At 36.9% G+C, this 19606-nt stretch overlaps 2 protein-coding genes across 2 annotated transcripts; both read left to right on the top strand.

Annotated features, from left to right (window-relative positions):
* The first annotated feature begins 6033 nt into the window (after positions 1–6033).
* On the top strand, positions 6034–7046 carry LOC109073534 (trace amine-associated receptor 13c-like). Its single transcript, XM_042765710.1, has one exon. The coding sequence runs from the start codon at positions 6034–6036 to the stop codon at positions 7003–7005; it is 972 nt and encodes a 323-aa protein (XP_042621644.1). The 3' UTR covers positions 7006–7046.
* Positions 7047–18030: 10984 nt separating this feature from the next.
* On the top strand, positions 18031–19133 carry LOC109096439 (trace amine-associated receptor 13c-like). Its single transcript, XM_042765745.1, has one exon. It carries the CDS (start codon positions 18075–18077, stop codon positions 19131–19133), a length of 1059 nt encoding a protein of 352 aa, XP_042621679.1. The 5' UTR covers positions 18031–18074.
* Positions 19134–19606: the final 473 nt, after the last annotated feature.

The raw sequence follows: 19606 nt of genomic DNA, 5'->3' as shown, positions 1-19606 counted from the left end.
ATGCTCTTATTCAGACGATGCTCATGCAGAAATAGACAGCAAGGACCTCTTTGCAGAAATGGTCTACGCAACAAGAGAGACTTAAGTTGTAATTCTTACCCCATTCCAGTACAAGGCATTCAGGAATTGTTGTAGATAGTCGCAAATAAAACGATGACTGAATAAACAAAGACAAATGCATATGATTAAGGGTGCTTTCACACTTGGTTCGCTTGCCTGGTCCGCACTTGAGTTCGATTGCTCCCCCCTCCCCCTGCCCCCGCTGGACTGCATTCATATCATTTTATTTGGGTCCGAACCGCGGTTCGTTTGCGTCATCAAGCCAGCAGCTGTTTACCCCGTTGCTTAGTAACTACGGTGCAGGAGAAGGCGGCAAATGCATATCATTGCTCTCTGCACTTATATATTTACGTTTATATATTTACTTTTTTGAGTTTTTTCATTTTGTTTACAAAGCTTCGGTACATAATCAGAATCAGAAAGAGCTTTATTGCCAAGTATGCTTGCGAATACAAGGTATTTGTTTTAGTGACATAAGTTTCCAGTACACAATAACACACAGTCAAAAAAATAAAAAAATAAATAAAATAAAATAAATAAACTTTGCAAATAAATAAGTGTGCAAACAATTGTGCTATAAATGATAATGGAATATAATGGCACTTACGTCTTTCTTACGAATGCACTGCAAATGATCTGAAGAACACTGAAGGTGAATGGAAATGAGATATACAGCTCTCTGCTTGCAGCGCATCAGTCACGCTCGTCAGGAAAGTGAGTGAAACACATACCAAACACACATTTTTATCAAATAATAAGTCATTAATAGCGGTTCACTTACGCAATTTGGAACGATTGCGTTCACATCAGTATAAAGACTGTAAGCCTTTACTAACGAGCCTCAAAATGCCTCATTACAAAAGAGTTGTTCCAGACATTAAATGTATTAGTTTGATTAACATCTTATCTTAATTATTCAGTGCTAGTCCGCTAGGAACAAACAATCACACAACACCAAGCGCTTCATCTTAAACGTGCGTAAATAACCTTGCAGAGAATAGAATTTTTGCCAGAGGTGGGTAGTAATGAGTTTGTTACATTTACTTGAGTACATTTTGGGGTAACTAATACTTTTGGAGTATATTTAAAGATCGGTACTTTTACTCTTAAGTACATTTTTAGTGAAAAATAACTGTACTTTTACTTCGTTACTGTGGGCGATGCTCCTCTCGTTACTTTATCTGAATACAATATAAGTTATAAATGCTTCAGTTTATTCCAAACGCGCAGTCTACTTTTCTCTTGGCAATGAGCGATGCCCATTCGTGAATGATTCATTCTTTTGAGTCAGTTTTGTTCAAAAGCTTGATCAAACCAGTTGGCAAACCAGTGAATTGGTTCGCAAATCAGTTTGAATGATTCGTTTAGTTCCCTGCCTCGCACGCTGATCCGCCTGAAGCAGTTCACTCAGAGTTGTAACAGAAAGTTTAAGAACATCAAGAGCGTTGAAGAAGTGGCTTTGGATCTACAGTCATTTGAAAGCAAATCTGCAAAGGCTATTGTCTGCTAGTGATGAAGATCTTTATTAGATGAACAGCGTGTGCTGTCTATGGTTCAACAGGTACACGTATAACTTAGGCTACATTCGATTACAGTACACGATACCACTATGACATTACCAGTTTGTTGTACGCAACTTATACATTAAATCTAATGTATAATTTTTAAGCTGTCACAGAGTATGAAATGAATACCCCCCAAACCTGTTCTGTTCCATGAGGAATGCCTTCACCTAGACAATTAATATTGATATTTCCACAATATTTATGCTTGCAGAAATATACATTTGTTTACATTTTGCAGAACAGACGAAAAAAAAGGTCCGTAAATGTGCATTTGGTTCATTATGTTCAGATGTTTGGTAACTTAGCCGTCATGTGAGGAGTTTTCACTCTTCTCCCGTGTCAGAGGTTATTTATACATATATAATACATAATTAATATACTTTAAAATATAATTTAATTCAGTGATGCAAATCAGAATTTAAATCAGCCATCACTCCAGTTTTCAGAGTCATATGATCCTTCAGAGATCATTCTAATATATTGATTTATTACCAGCGCAGAAACAGTTTTGATGCTTAATATTTCAGACTATTACTTTTACTTTTACTTGTGTAAATATTTCTATAAGTACTTTTACTTGAGTACAGTTTTTGGGTACTCTACCCACCTCTGATTTTTGCCCAAGCGCCACAGGTGCATAAAACAAAGATGATACTTAATGGTGTCGGCTGATGAAGTGATGCAGACGGGATGCCGAAGGAGACCAGCAGCCTTGTTTCCGACTGCAGGCCCGGAGAGACTTCATGCGTGCAGGTTCACGTGAGCATAAAAATTAAATGTTTTGTTGATTGAGACCCAAGCAACGCCGACGCGACATCTCGGAAAGCTCTGGCGTTGCCAAGTCCGCAGATTTTCTGTGGAATTGGGCTATTTTAACACTGTTGCTGCAGTTTGCTTTTCATGTCCGCGGGTTGAAGCGACCACAATAATGTGCTATTTTGCACCTAGGGAACCCCTATCGAAATGTGACTAGGCTAGTTTTGCGTAACAATTGGCGGTTTTGAGAAAGCCTGGCAACCCCTGGAAAGCACTTGGAATTCCACCAATGTTTAACACCCTCTGCCGAGAAAAATCCAAACCCTGTATATCATCCAACACTACCAAACGACACAAACATACACCGCGACACCAGAGCAATGCTAATGATCTAGTGTGCATCTCGAGAGGTATGTCAAACTCGCAATAGTTTGCAGGAGACAAACTTAACTATGCAAGCCAGGGAAAGTCAGGCAATAAGTCAAGTGACAGTTTGAGCAAGAAACGTTGCGGCAGTATCTGCAAACACAATGAAGGGTGAGTATAGGGCTTTTATATTCCTCATGTTGAGTGCAGATTGGCTAGATCTAATTATAATATATGACGTGTCATTAAGTCTTTCTAGTAGAACTTGCATTTCTTTAAACAGTCATCAAGACAATATAAGACAGACCGCACCGGTGTGGGCTTCGACCCCAGGGGGTTAAACAAAGAATGTTTTATTTATTATTTTTTTAAAAACACTTTAACATTTCAGTCATACTGTTTTATGTTTATGTTTGAAATGACATGAGGGTGAGTAATTAATAACAGGATTTCCATTTTTGGGTGAACTAACCCTTTAATGATATTGGTAACCCCTAAATGCATACCTCGGGTCTTTAGGGGGTGTTTTTTTTTTTTTTTTTAAGTGTATAGGGTCGCTAGAGACCCGAGGTATGTATATGTGTAACATATGTATCCTGTGCAACAATATTTACATATCTGATGACTCAATATGTGTAATGCATCTTTTTTTCCTCACGGTGGCACTGTTAGATACAAACAAAGATGACGTGACGTTTCACTCATATTTACTGCAGGCATAAAACAAACGAATATCATCAGCAAAAATTTAACTGGTTTGAATGGCTTTACTGCAGAGCAATTACTATATGCAATGACATATAAATGTCACTGCCTTTGATGCTGGATGTGGTGAATAAGCTGCCAGTGATCAAAATATTGAATATGAAGTCATTGAAAATGATAGTTTTGAGAATATGGCTGAGATCGTGAATATGAGGCAGATACTGAATGTACTGAAGTGTGCGCTGACAATGACAGTGATGGTAAAATCATCTGCTCAAATTGAACCCTTTTAAGTTTCAAGAGGTAACGAAATATGCTTTATTTAATTTTTCTGTAATTGTTCTTAAAATATTAGGAGAGTTTTTTGCAATTGCACCAGTTAGAGATCTATTCGTGCTGGATATGTCCGGGTTGCTCAAGACCCGAATATGTAATAATGATTGGCAAAACATTCATGCATTTAAGGGTGAAAGTGGTGGTTGACTTTTTTCTTTTTTTTTCTTTTCTAGGCTTGATTGTGTTTACGGGGTGCAGTCTAATATGTCTTAATGCTTAGTTTTTTATTATATTTTTTTAAACACATGATTTTTCACATAATTTACATATTTATTCTACACTACTCTGTCCCTTCTCTGAGAGACGGGCTGATCATTTCCTGCTTTTATGAAGCCCCTCCCTCAGGATTATGCAATCGGCTCAGAATGGTTAACTGGTCCATTGTGATTGGCTAAACCTCCTCTAGTGCACGTCTAAAAGTCCCGGCCCTCACCTCAGCATCATGTTTTCCGGTTGTATTGTAAACAATGGCGGCTTCTATATTGCTTAACAATTTGAGCCCAATTTGAGATGCAGAGGATATTAGTGAAGAGAATCGCGAGGAACCTGTCCTAGCAAGGCTCTTATGTTTTTTGTTTGTAGTTGTCTCATACTTTTAGATACAATGTTATTTGTAAATGCTACTGCTTCTGTTAGCTTTTAATATGCAGGTTTATCCTGATTAAAGCTTTAACACAGTACGGCAACCACACATGCGCCTGGTTCTCACAGCTATGTGAAAATAAGTGTATGAATGGAACAGTTCATTGTTGGGAGCTGAGCTGATGATCTGAATGAGAGAGAGAAAGAGAAGCAGAGTGTGTGCTGAGCAGGGCGACGTGAGGAACAGGATTGAGAACTGCTGTTTTAGAACATTGATTCTGAAACTTGTGAATCCATTAGAATCGTTAGAATACAGAATTGTGATTCATACATGGATAGATTTTAACGTGCACCCCTAGTTTTCTCTTCCTCTTCTCTAAAGCAGCACAACATGGCCTTGCCCCCTTTTGCTGCATGTTCCTGGGGACGGAGTTTATATAAATTTCTGGGTTTGTGACGTAACTCGTAGTCCCTACGAGCCATTTTTGTAGGCATTTAACTGCCAGAATTGTAAAAGACGATATCTACATTTACACTGAACTTTCAGCAACTTTGCAAATATTGTTTATGCTCAAACAGCAACATTGCACACTAGCTAATGTTAAAAAAGTGTTCAATCTCAACTGTATCAACTGTAGCCTGCTCTTTTAGCAGGTGTGCCATCAACGCTGGCATTTGGCAGAGATGAGGACTATTTAAAAGTTTTTTGTTTGTTTTTTACCACTAAATCGTCGCATCGTCTCAGTCTACTATATGTCAACATAAGAAAAGATGTGATCACAAAACAAGCAGGAAAAAAAAGCCATTAAATGGAAATTTTAAAGTCATAACATGTCAATTTATATAGTCGCCAGTGGCGATCTCAACAAAAATATCACTCGCAAATTAATGTTTTTGCTCGCGAATGTGAGCATTTTAGTCGCAGTCTGTAGCCCTGAAACTGATAAGAAACAATTCCACCATTTCAACAATATATGTTCAAACTTCATCACTTACCCTTATCTACCTCACTTTCTTTCATTCTCTTTACCGTACTGATAGTGCTGCTTCTTCATTTTAAAACATTAACACACGTGACTAACTCGAGCAAATTTTATCAAAGTTATTATTATCAAGCATTACTGTCTGAACCCATGACATGTGGCCCTATGCAACCACATATTAATTAGGTAGAGCCAGCACTGATGTTACATTCCCAAATGCATGTTAAATTCACAAAACAAGACATTGAGTTGGCTGCGTTCTTGGGAACCAAACTGCTGAAAACACCACATATTGAGCTTCTTGCGTAAACACAGAGATGTGCTAGGCTTTGGAACTTGCAGCACAACAGAATAAATGTATATTTAATTAAATTGCAAAGCACAATGTTCGAGAACTTTTGGGCAAATATGGAATGTTTAAAAAAATATTTTTGGTTCAAACTGTGCTGGAACAGATTAAACTATTGAGGGTCACCCCGTCTAGATAATTAATCGGAAAATAATAATTACAAAAATATAGCAGGAATACTGTATAGATCCTAAACAAGGTGTCTAAAGATCACATCAATCACATTAAGGTTGAAAGAGTTGGAGGAAAGTAATGTCATTATGCAGCATCAGAGTGGGTGGTAGATGGGTTGGTCAGTCTGATCCAGACACTGTATAAATGAAAGGGGAGTATGGAGAGCATATGGATTCAGTACTGCTTTCCTGCCATCAACTCATCATGTATCAAGGGAAAACGCTCCAGACATGAATCCAATATCATGTATGTGTTTTTTTCATTGCTGTCAGCATGGACTGTGTTTCTGAACCTGCTGGTGATCATCTCCATCTCTCACTTCAAGAAGCTTCACACTCCAACCAATCTGATCATTCTCTCTCTGGCTGTGGCCGACATGCTTGTTGGACTTGTGATGCCCATAGAGGCCTCGAGGCTGATTGAGATCTGCTGGTTCTTTGGTGACACTTTCTGTGGACTTTTTTTGGTAATAACAGGGCTGGTCACTTTAACATCTCTTAGTAATTTATTTTTAATTGCTGTTGATCGTTATGTGGCTGTTTGTCACCCTTTACTGTACCCACAGAAAATAACCATGAATAAAACATTAATAAGCATCTGTCTGAGCTGGGTTTGCTCCTCAACTTATAGCACTGCCTTTGTAATTTCACTCAGAACAAACATGTGTTATGGAGAGTGTTCTTTTATGATGAGTTTTGCTTGGAGAGTCACTGATCTGATCATGTATTTTATTTTTCCTTGTATCCTGATCATATCTTTATATTTGAAGATTTTCTATGTTGTACATCAGCAAGTGAAAGTTATAAACACCCTGATGAAAGGTGGAAAATGTGTAAATGAAGGTTCAGTGAGAAGGAAATCTGAGAGCAAAGCTGCTCTGACATTAGGAATCATTGTCACAGTTTATCTGCTTTGTTGGATTCCGTACTATATCTGTTCCATATCAGCAGTTTCTTCCACAACCATAAATGTTTTGACATGGTTTGTGTTTAGTAACTCGGGTCTGAATCCTATGGTCTATGCTTTATTTTACCCCTGGTTTAAAAAGACAGTTAAACTCATATTAACTCTGAAAATATTTCAGGCAGCATCCTCTCTGGTCAATATTTTTACAGAACATCAATTGTAATTAAACTGATAAAGCCATCATTCTGAGAACAATTTCACAAAAACGGCAATTGTCAAAAAGTCATAAAGGTAAATAATAATAATTGTTATAATTGACACTACGTGCATTTTAATATTATGTAGTTTGTTTCATTGAGTATCATTGCTTTATAATTATACTCTGTTGCAGGTTTTTGTCAGAATTGAACAATTAAGCAAATTTATTTTTACACAGTAAGTTTCAATGACAAAATGTTCAGTTGTGTTGCATTAGCTTATTAGGAAAATTGAATCACAAATCTTCAATCTAATGGAATAAATGATAATGACAGATATGTACTTTATGCCTCACCTTATTCAGTCATGTTGAATCTGTGTTGATATAAATCAAAAACACAATGACAAAAAGAGGACAGTCATATATAACTATGTGTAGGTGTCAAATGTATTATCATGGTGGTTCATCACAAAGTGAATAATTAAAATGGCTTACAGCACACCTCAGATTAAAACATCTGAAACAAAGTAACTTCAGATTCATCCAAAATGCATTTGAAGGGTGGAGCTACACACAAAGGTAAAGGCTAACAATAACAATATTAAATATTGTATTCTAACTTGTCAAGTAAGTTGAAATAATGGTTATTATTTCATATAAACTGATGTGAATAAATTAATACTGTAACTGCTAAACATCACCTCGTGTAGGCTGATTTTTAATGATCCAAACAAAGGCTAAAATTAATGCAAACCATTTTTTTCTAATCACATGCTTTGACTAATTATATAGTTTTGACAGCTCACACACTTTTGCTTTTATTTATTATTTAATTTTGTATGCCACTTTTGGATTATTTTGTGGACTGATGGTCCCACTTTATATTGTGACCCTAATACCTGTGTACTTACATAGTAACTAGATGTGTACATATTATGTAACCACAGTGTAAGTACACATTGGTACATAGTATCTACAGCTGTAATTTTTGTGTAACTACACATATGTAACAACCCACTGAATGGTACAGTATGTGTAAATACAACTGTGTAACAGGACATTGGTAACAACTCTTTTTGGTAATGAAAGTGCAAATGTGTAACAGAACTAACAGCACTTTTTGGTAAAGAAAGTTTTACACTTTATATTAAGTAAACAACTCCTATGGATTAACCACGTAATTACTCTGATGTTACACAGCAGCGGCCAGTAAGTTAATCTTTACGTATAAATTGTGGTTAGTGTCCAGAATGTTACATTTTATATTAAGTGGACAGTTGCTGAGGAGTTACCATGTAAGTACACTGGTATAAAGTGGTGCACCAACTCCACCAACTTGAGTTTCAACTCCTCCCACTTCACATATCCCTAAACCTTCCCATCTCCACCCCCAGGATCCCATATCCACTCCTAAACCTACCCATCTCCACCCCCTGGATCAAATTGTTCCAATTACTCTTATACATATTGTTGTTACAAAATATATATTCTGTTACACATTTGTAATTACACAAACCATTTGGAGGGTTGTTACATGTGTAGTTATAGAAATAATATGGCTGCACTGTAAAAAATTTGACCGTAAATTTACAGTAAATTACTGGCTACTAGTTGCATTAATTACACAGTAAATTACTGTAAACTAGTTACATTACTTTCACAGTAAGTTACTGTATCATTTATACAGTACATAATTGTGAAATGACAGCTGTATATGGTGACATTACTGTAATTATACTGTAGAATTACTGCACTCATCTGTGAGGTTAGTTAATGCCATCAGATTACAACAATTTAGCAGTATTCTGCTGTAGAATTACAGTGTAAACTAATAATAACTAATTCAAATCAGTAGCCAGTAATGTGCTTTTAATTTACTATTTTTAATTAAAAACTTTTAATTTAAAATGTATTGTTAATTTATTATAAAATACTGTAATTTTGAAATTTGATTTTTTTAACCCATCAATAACCTATAACACTGGAAAGACATATAGAACATATTCAGTGATCATCTTACTACATGACCACATCTAGCTTAACACAAAGCCAGAATTTGGTTTGTCCATTCTGGTGTTGGAACATTGCTTAAACACTAGATTGACATCCATTCAAAGTCAATGAGTTTCCTGATCAGTGTACAGACTTGCTGGTTGATATGTCCTCTCTGCCTCTTTGAGTTTGTGCTTGTCCCTGGATTGATGCCCAAGAAGTACCTATAAACAAAAAGGCAGAGAGGAAAGCTGTTGTTTCTTTCAAGTGGGATGAAAAAAGGTGTCAGTTCCCAGTGGCCACCTTCAGTGGGTCACTGCTGTTGCAGTACAGACCAAAAAGGAACAGAACAGAACAAGGTGATATTAACGCTAACCATTTAAATAACAACAGCTTAATAACATTTCCATCACAAACACACCATCAAGACCAGTCCTGCAACAAAGTAGGGGTGTGATTTATCCATGCAGAGCATTTGCTCACCATTTTATATATACTGTTTGCAGAGGATCAGGATCCTTTTAACATTGAGTATCTCTTCTTTTTATGGTCATGCAGATCTGGCTAATTTTTTATTTTGGGGGGGAATAGGTTTCCTTTGTGGGTTCTGGTAGTTAGATGGAGTTCTATCAAGTGTGTGCAGGAGTCTAGCCTAAATAATGTTTATGTATCAGTGTACATGCTCTTAAGTCGCTGCTAGAACCCTAATTCTACCTCTATCATTTAACTTAAACTAATGGCCTCTCTTACTCAATGCTGTGGTTTACAATTCCCATAATCCGCCATCAAATTGCTATGTACATAATCGTCCTCATCGGATTTCCCTCAAGATTAGACTCTAAACTATTTCACATAAAACTCAAGTTACAGTATAATACTCTTAGCAAACTACTGGTGGTGGTTCTTTCTCACATGCTCCTCATTTCCAGTCTATCACGGTTTTCATATACAATGGCATATCGTGGTCATCTACACACGAGCCTTTCACATCACATAGTTTATAGAAACGTACGCAGGCTATAAATGTAATTGCAGCCCGTCGGGTCTTCACTTTACATGGCCTAACGAGGCTTCACATTACTCATTGCTCATTTGGCCTATCGTGACCTTCAGGTAAGTGACTATTATTGTTTACGTAACTGTCTATTATTCTCTTTCGCAAAATTGGCCTGTCATGGTTTTTCTCATTACATGAACTATGCTGTCTTTGTGTTAAATGGCATAATGTGGTCTGTCATTAGATAGCTCATACAGTCATTCGCTTGTAATATGTATGCATTGCTAAAATGTAATGCTGTAAGTTTAAGGTAAATTGAGCAAATACTGGTGGTGGTGGTGTCACACCTATTCATCTACTCTTTCACTGCCTCTCGCGGCCTTCCTTCACGGCCTTAGCGGCTTTACTCTCTACGGCCTCTTGTAGCCTTTCTCTCATGGCCTATCTAGGCCTTTCTCTCTGTGGCTGGTTCAGCACTATTTAGTCACCTTTAGAAGCTGTGGTCTGTCACCACTTCTATACACCAGCCACTACTGCTGTTGAACTTGGAGTTCAAACATCAGCTATCAAGCTACTGGGAAGACGGTTATCCTCCACATTCGAATCCTACATTAGACCTGAACCACAAACCATCTCAAAGAATATCAAGCTGTCCTTAAGGTAACCTATATGCAATTACTGGTGGTGGTACAATACCTATTCATATTACTCCCAACAACCTCTATGATTTACTGCGGCTTAACTTGGCCTTTCTTTCTGTGGCCTGTCTTTCATGGCCTTCCCCTCTGTTACCCATCTCGTGGTGTTTCCCACCGTGGTCGATTTACATGGCCTTCCTCACTGTGCCTACTGAGGCATTTCATTCTACGGCCTATTTGCTTTCTCACTACGGCCCATCTGGGCATCTCCATCTGTGGCCTAGCTAGGATTTTTACCCGCCGCCATTGTGCACTGCCTAATTGGCTATATCCAGAGGCAGGCTTCATCTTAGAAAACCGTGCAAAAAACGGAGCGTAAAAGCAAAGGAGGAGCAGAGAGGGGACGTATAAAAAGAGAAAAGCCCTGGCCACAGACGCATTAAGTTGATGCAAAAATCCCAGCCATGTTCACCAGTAAGGGAGCAGGTCGGTCAGCATTACATTTACATTATATTTTACTAGGGGTGGGGACGGTTCACTGAAAAAATCGAACTGTTCGGTTCTCCACACACGGTTCGGCACGCGCTGGAAAACGCTGTTCAACTTAAATCTGACAAATCATCTGTAATATGGTTTACTATAAATAACACGTAAAACAAACAGGGTTCAGTTAATATATGTTTCTGTTGATGGATGAACATTCTGGCTTCCCAGATATTACAACAACAGCGATGAAGAAAAAAAAAAAAAAAAAAACCCTGTGGCCAAACCATTCACTCTTGTTCAATACTAATACGAACACTGGATCAGTGCATTCTTTTAAAGTGACAGTCTTTATATTAATCGAACAGCAACAACAAAGAAATCATTCACTGCTCTTGATTTCATTTCTGCCATATGCACATGAACTGACAGTCACCACTGATAAGCTACTACTAAATATTGTAGAAACTTAATTTTCTGTAAAGTTGCTTTGTAATGATTTGTATCGTAAAAAGCGCTATACAAATAAACTTGAATTGAATTGAATTGATTGAAAAGCTTTTGTAACTTTAATAAAGATTTATCTTTAAATTGTAGTTCAAAATGCAATGCTGTTTTACATTTGATTACTTTATTCAATTTATGTAGGCTACCTAAAAACTATGCTATACCTACCTAAAAAACCCTGAAAGTCAGTTTATTTTATTTGTAGCTTTACTCTATTGTATTTATTTGTGCTGTTGCTTGTAGTTAGAATATTCTTAATAATAATAAAATATATATTTTTTGAAAGTATCGATTTTCCATAAACATAGCACATACAATGGTAGCAAAACACTGACTCTTAAACTGTGAAACAAACCTAACCGTGAAAAAGTTGAACTGTTCCACCCCTTATATTTACGTAATCATTTGGCAGACGGACGCTTTCATCCAAAGCGACTTACAATAGATACAAACTATTCTAAAAAAAATTACAAATATTTATAATGATAGAAGGTTTAAAAGACCATCTTTATGACAAAACTAGCACACTGATTACATATGGGGATACAGTATTTTTTTAGTGCCAAATTTGACCAGAAATTTTGATTTTCCATTTCTAGCCTACAATATGTAGTCTAGTCAACAATGTTTATTTATTTATTTTGAAGGTGACGAAGGAAGCAACAGTAGCACTAGTGCTCCAAGTGCACTGCTGTTAAACAAAAGGGGGTGGACAGTTCAGCTTTTGAGTCAGAGCAGGAACCTTCCTGGGTAAAGTTTAAGCTATAAGCAAAACTAAATATGCTGGCTATACTCTTAGAACAATATGTGCTTTTATGATTTATAAGATCATCAGTAGTAGGACTGTGATCATGGGGACATACAATTGATGGCTGCACAATTAATATAGATTATTGAAAGTGCTTATTTCATATAGCAGAGAAACTAGATGTGCAGAGATGAGAGAGAGAGAGGGATTCAGGGAAAGATGATATAGATGGTGGATTCCTAGTGAGTTTTTGAGGGTTTATTTATTTATCCAATTCATATTATGTATGGTAGTCTACCTGTTACATCAACTAACAGGGTTAGCCTACAAGTTTAGCAGTCTGGTGGACACATGAATTGGGTGGTGGTGACTGCACCAACAGAGGTGGCCTGGGGTGGAGTCAAATTCCCGGCCTGATTTACTGTCCCAGTCCGCCACTGGTGGCCTGTATCATCTTCTTTTTTGGGGGGTATGCTCCGCCCTGCCTTCGTCTTCGGCAGGATTATCTGGAATCTACAACGTCTGATTCAAGCTACAGATGGGGCCTACGCCAAAATTATTTTGTTCTTTGTATTGGTTTTGTAAATAAATACTTTTGGGTTTATCTTCATCTCCTGAGTCTTTCTGGTAGAAATGGAAGCGTCAGCGCAAGTTCTACTAGGAAGACTTAATGCCACCTCACGCATTACAATTAGATCTAGCCAATCGGCACTCAACACGAAGAATATAAAAGCCCTCTACTCACCCTTCATTGTGTTGTCAGATATTGCCGCAACGTTTCCCTCCATCCTCCCCACCACCACCAGGTTGGCCCCGTCCATGCGGGGGTATGCTCTGCCCTGCCTTCGTCTTCTGCAGGATTAGCTGGAATCTACAATGTCTGATTCAAGCTACAGATGGAGCCTATGCCAAAACAATTCTGTTCTTTGTATTGGTTTTGTAAATAAATACTTTTGGGTTTATCTTCATCTCCTGAGTCTTTCTGGTAGAACTAATTGTAATGTGTGACGTGGCATTAAGTCTTACTAGTAGAACTTGCGCTGACGCTTCCATTTCCCTTAAAGTGTCTCAATCGCTGCTGGATGGAACAAGGAGCCATGGAATGCACAAAATAATTAGATCCAAGACACAGGGGTAAATCCGACTCATGAATGACGAATGACACACGAACACAACATAGTAGACCTGACAAACACAGGCTGAACAGACTCGAACTAAAGTACACAACTTAATTTGGCTCCATCAGCGGAGGCCTTGGGCATGCACTCCGCACATTGGGGAGATAGTGGGCTGGGCACTGGGTAAGAAGTGGAACTGGCGAGATTCTCCTGGGAATAGGTGGGGAACGGAGATCTGTTTCTCACCAGTGTCCACAAAGGCAGCGAATTTCATCGAGGAGCATCTTGGGACGACAGTGCTCTGCACGAGATGTTAAAATTGGCATCATAGAATGCACAGAGTGCGTCGTCCGGGTAGCTGGAGGAGGAGATATTCTGGACGGGAGAGGGGATCTATAGAAACACACAACGGTAACAAAAAACACTGTGAGGAATAAAAACGTAGGGTACACATGGATTAAACCGTTTCGGGCGGGTCTTCTGTCACGATCGCTGCCGGAAGGAACACAGAGCTGTGGAATACACAAAATAGTCTTTATTAGATCCAAGACACAGGGGTAACTCGGGTCCAACTTAGGAATGAGGAATGACACACAAACACAACACAGCAGACCCGATAAACAGACTAAACAGACTCAAACTAAAGTACACAAATTACAGGTGCTGGTCATATAATTAGAATTTCATCAAAAAGTTGATTTATTTCACTAATTCCATTCAAAAAGTGAAACTTGTATATTATATTCATTCATTACACACAGACTGATATATTTCAAATGTTTATTTCTTTTAATTTTGATGATTATAACTGACAGCTAATAAGAAAAACCCCAAATTCAGTATCTCAGAAAATTAGAATATTGTGAAAAGGTTCAATATTGAAGACACCTGGTGCCACACTCTAATCAGCTAATTAACTCAAAACACCTGCAAAGGCCTTTAAATGGTCTCTCAGTCTAGTTCTGTAGGCTACACAATCATGGGGAAGACTGCTGACTTGACAGTTGTCCAAAAGACGACCATTGACACCTTGCAAAAGGAGGGCAAGACACAAAAGGTCATTGCAAAAGAGGCTGGCTGTTCACAGAGCTCTGTGTCCAAGCACATTAATAGAGAGGCGAAGGGAAGGAAAAGATGTGGTAGAAAAAAGTGTACAAGCAATAGGGATAACCACAACCTAGAGAGGATTGTGAAACAAAACCCATTCAAAAATGTGGGGGAGATTCACAAAGAGTGGACTGCAGTTGGAGTCAGTGCTTCAAGAACCACTACGCACAGACGTATGCAAGACATGGGTTTCAGCTGTCGCATTCCTTATGTCAAGCCACTCTTGAACAACACACAGCGTCAGAAGCGTCTCGTTTCAAAAAGGACTAGACTGCTGCTGAGTGGTCCAAAGTTATGTTCTCTGATGAAAGTAAATTTTGCATTTCCTTTGGAAATCAGGGTCCCACAATCCACGTTGCTTGAGGTCCAGTGTAAAGTTTCCACAGTCAGTGATGGTTCGGGGTGCCATGTCATCTGCTGGTGTTGGTCCACTGTGTTTTCTAAAGTCCAAGGTCAACTTAGCCGTATATCAGGAAGTTTTAGAGCACTTCATGCTTCCTACTGCTGACCAACTTTATGGAGATGCAGATTTCAGTTTCCAACAGGACTTGGCGCCTGCACACTGTGCTAAAGCTACCAGTACCTGGTTTAAGGACCATAAGGTATCCCTTTTCTTAATTGACCAGCAAACTCACCTGACCTTAAAATCTATGGGGTATTGTGAAGAGGAAGAGGCGATATGCCAGACCCAAGAATGCAGAAGAGCTGAAGGCCACTATCATAGAAACCTGGGCTCTCATAACACCTGAGCAGTGCAACAGACTGATCGACTCCATGCCACGACGCATTGCTGCAGTAATTCAGGCAAAAGGAGCCCCAACTAAGTATTGAGTGCTGTACATGCTCAGACTTTTCATGTTCAGTTGGCCAAGATTTCTAAAAATCGTTTCTTTGTATTGGTCTTAAGTAATGTTTTAATTTTCTGAGATACTGAATGTAGGATCCTTAGTTGTCAGTTATAATCATCAAAATTAAAAGAAATATACATTTGATATATCAGTCTGTGTGTGATGAATGAATATAATATACAAGTTTCACTTTTTGAATGGAATTAGTTAATTAAATCAACTTTTTGATGATATTCTGATTATATGACCAGCACCTGTAATTTGGGAACAAGCAGACACACCTGGAATCAAATGAAACAATTAACATAGGAAAACTAGGTCAGGGCAGGCACATGGAGAGGGAAAAACACACAGAAAGAGTCCAGTGGCATGACATAAAGTGGGAACTAAATGTTGTTCCCAACTTGAGAACTATATACAGTCACAAAGAATTGTTTATTACAATTTGTGCCAATATCATGGACCATAATTATGTCGGCATCACTTGGCCATTTAGTGTAGTTTGGGCTTCTCCTCAATGCATCTTATAAATGTTGTCAAATTGTCTTTTGTTGGACATATCCAGTCTGTTTTACATATACAGGTGCATCTGAATAAATTAGAATGTCGTGGAAAAATTCATTTATTTCAGTAATTCAACTCAAATTGTGAAAATGAACTTTTCCATGACATTCTAATTTGAGATGCACCTGTATATATATATGTGTGTGTTTGTGTTTTTGTGTGCACCTGTATATCCTAGGTTATTTGGGTATTTGTTTTTATATTTTTGTATAGTTTTGAGTTTAAAAGTTTTGTAGAATTACTATTTTTAATGTTTTTGAAAGAAGTTTCTTCTGCTCATCAAGCATGCATTTATTTGATCAAAAATACAAAAAAAAATTATATGTTTTTAAATTTATTATACTTTAAATTATCATTTATTTCTGTGATGCAAAGCTGAATTTTTAGGATCATTATCACATGATCCTTTAGAAATCATTCTAATATGATGATTCATTATCAAAGTTGGAAACAGTTATTTTGTAATAACAATATACACTACTGGTCGGTAATTTGGGGTCAGTAATTTTTTTTTTCTTTCTTTTTTTTTAATAAAATCAATACTTATATATATTATTAGAATTTTTATTTTTATTTTGAATAAATGCAGTTCTTTTTAACCTTTTTCAAATATATTAGACAGCAGAACTGTTTCCAACACTCATAATAAATCAGAATATTAGAATGATTTCTAAATGATCATGTGATAGACTGGATGTTACATGTGACACTGAAGGCTGGAGTAATGATGCTGAATTCAGCTTTGCATCACAGGAATAATTTTTTTTTTTTTTAAATATATTTAAATAGAAAACTATTATTTTAAGTTGTAATAATATTTCACAATATTACAGTTTTTTCTGTATTTTTTTGATCAAATAAATGCATGCTTGATAAGCAGAAGAGACTTCTTTCAAAAACATTAGAAATAGTAATGTTTCCAAACTTTTGACCTGTACTGCTCTTTCAAATATATATATATATATATATATATATATATTATATATATATATATATATATAATATATATACATACTGTATATATAAAATAAATATATATATATTTTTTTTTTACCTTTTACTGTTTGTCTCTGTTATTTTCGATCTCAACTGTGTTAACTGTAGCCTGCTCTTTTAGCAGGTGTGCCATCAATGCTGGCATTTGGCAGAGATGAGGACTATTTGAAAGTCTTTTTTTTTGTCCACTCTAACAAAAGATTTTTTTTTTCCAAAATAACAAAAGATGTGATTGCAAAACAAGCAGGAAAAAAAGGCATTACATCGACATTTTTAAAACATAACATGGTCATTTATATAGTCACCAGTGGAAATCTGAGCAAAAATATCACTCGCAAATGACTATTTTTGGTTGCAAATGTCTGGAGCCCTGAAACTGATAAGAAACAAGTCCACCATTTCAAAAATATATGTTCAAACTTCACTTTCCTCACTTTCTTTCCTTCTTTTCACTGTACTGATAGTGCTGCTTCTTCATTTTCAAACATTAACAGTGACACAAGCAAAGTTTATCAAAGTTATTATAACCAAGCATTACTGTCTGAACCCATGACATGGGGCCCTATGCAACCACATATGTCATTAATTATGTAGAGCCAGTTACATTCCCAAATGCATATTAAATTCACAACACGTGCAGACATTGAGTTTGCTGCATTCTTGGGAGCCAAACTGCTGAAAACACCACATATTGAGCTTCTTGGGTAAACACTGTGCTGTGCTTCGCTTTGGAAATCGCAGAACAAACAGAATAAATATATATTTAATTAAATTGCAAAGCACTATGTTAGAGACCTTTTGGGCAAATATGAAAGGTTACAAAAAATTTTTTTGGTTCATTATGAAACTGTGGTGGAACAGATTAGACTATCGAGGGCCACCCATCTAGATAATTAATAGGAAAATAATAATTACAAAAATAAAAAATGATTACAGAAAATATAGCAGGAATACTGTGTAGGTCCTAAATAAGGTGTCTACAGATCACATCAGTCACATTAAGGTTGAAAGTTGAAATTATTGAAAATAATGTCATTATGCAGCATCAGAGTGGGCGGTAGATGGGTTGGTCAATCTGATCCAGACACTGTATAAATGAAAAGACATTACGGAGAGCAGAACAAACTCCTAACAGGAGGATACTCACACATGGCCTATGAGACAGAGGATCATGAGATTCAGTACTGCTTTCCTGCCATCAACTCATCATGTATCAAGGGAAAACGCTCCAGACATGAACCCAATATCATGTATATGTTTTTTTCATTGCTGTCAGCATGGACTGTGTTTCTGAACCTGCTGGTGATCATCTCCATCTCTCACTTCAAGAAGCTTTACACTCAGACCAACCTGATCATTCTCTCTCTGGCTGTGGCCGACATGCTTATTGGACTTGTCATGCCCATAGAGGCCTCGAGGCTGATTGAGATCTGCTGGTACTTTGGGGACACTTTCTGTGGACTGTTTTTGGCAATAACAGCGCTGCTCATTTCAGCATCTCTTAGTAATTTAGTTTTAATTGCTGTTGATCGTTACGTGGCAGTTTGTCACCCTTTACTGTACCCACAGAAAATAACCACGACTAAAACATTAATAAGCATCTGTCTGAGCTGGGTTTGCTGCTTAACTTCTAGCACTGCCTTTGTAATTAATAATGGTTATTTTGACATTTCACACAAAACAAACGTGTGTTATGGAGAGTGTTCTCTTATGATAAGTTTTGCTTGGAGAATCACTGATCTGATCATGTGTTTTATTTTTCCTTGTATCCTGATCATATCTTTATATTTGAGGATTTTCTATGTTGTACATCAGCAAGTGAAAGTTATAAACACCCTGATGAAGGGTGGCAAATGCTTAAATGAAGGTTCAGTGAGAAGGAAATCTGAGAGCAAAGCTGCTCTGACATTAGGAATCATTGTCACAGTTTATCTACTTTGTTGGATTCCGTACTATATCTGTTCCATATCAGGAGTTTCTTCCACAACCATAAATGTTTTGACATGTTTCGTGTTTAGTAACTCGGGTCTGAATCCTATGGTCTATGCTTTATTTTACCCCTGGTTTAAAAAGACAGTTAAACTCATCTTAACTCTGAAAATATTTCAGGCAGCATCCTCTATGGTCAATATTTTTACAGAACATCAATTGTAATTAACTGATAAAGCCATCATTCTGAGAACAATTTCACAAAAACTGCAATTGTCAAAAAGTCATAAAGGCAAATAATCATAATAGTTATAACTTAAACTATATGCATTTTAATATTATGTAGTTTGTTCCATTGGGTATCATTGCTTTATAATTATACTCTGTTGCAGGTTTTGTTAGAATTTAACAATTACGCAAACTTATTTTTACACAGTAAATTTAGTGACAAAATGTTCAGTTGTGTTGCATAAGCTTATTAGGACAATTGAATCACAAATCTTCAGTCTACTGGAATAAATGATAAAGACATATATCATGTACTTTATGCTTCACCTTTATCAGTCATGTTGAATCTGTGTTGATATAAATAAAAAATTAAAAAAACAATGACAAAAAGAGGACAGTCAATTAGAACTTTGTGTAAGTTTTAAATGCATTATCATGGTGGTTCATCACAAAGTGAATAATTAAAATGA

Source organism: Cyprinus carpio, chromosome A10, assembly GCF_018340385.1.
Source record: "Cyprinus carpio isolate SPL01 chromosome A10, ASM1834038v1, whole genome shotgun sequence".
Classification (NCBI taxonomy): Eukaryota; Metazoa; Chordata; class Actinopteri; order Cypriniformes; family Cyprinidae; genus Cyprinus; species Cyprinus carpio.
This window is presented reverse-complemented; position numbering and strand designations above follow the sequence as displayed.

Coding starts and splice junctions, on each gene's coding strand:
- LOC109073534 (XM_042765710.1), top strand. CDS start 6,034: ATGGAGAGCATATGGATTCAGTACTGCTTTCCTGCCATCAACTCATCA.
- LOC109096439 (XM_042765745.1), top strand. CDS start 18,075: ATGAAAAGACATTACGGAGAGCAGAACAAACTCCTAACAGGAGGATAC.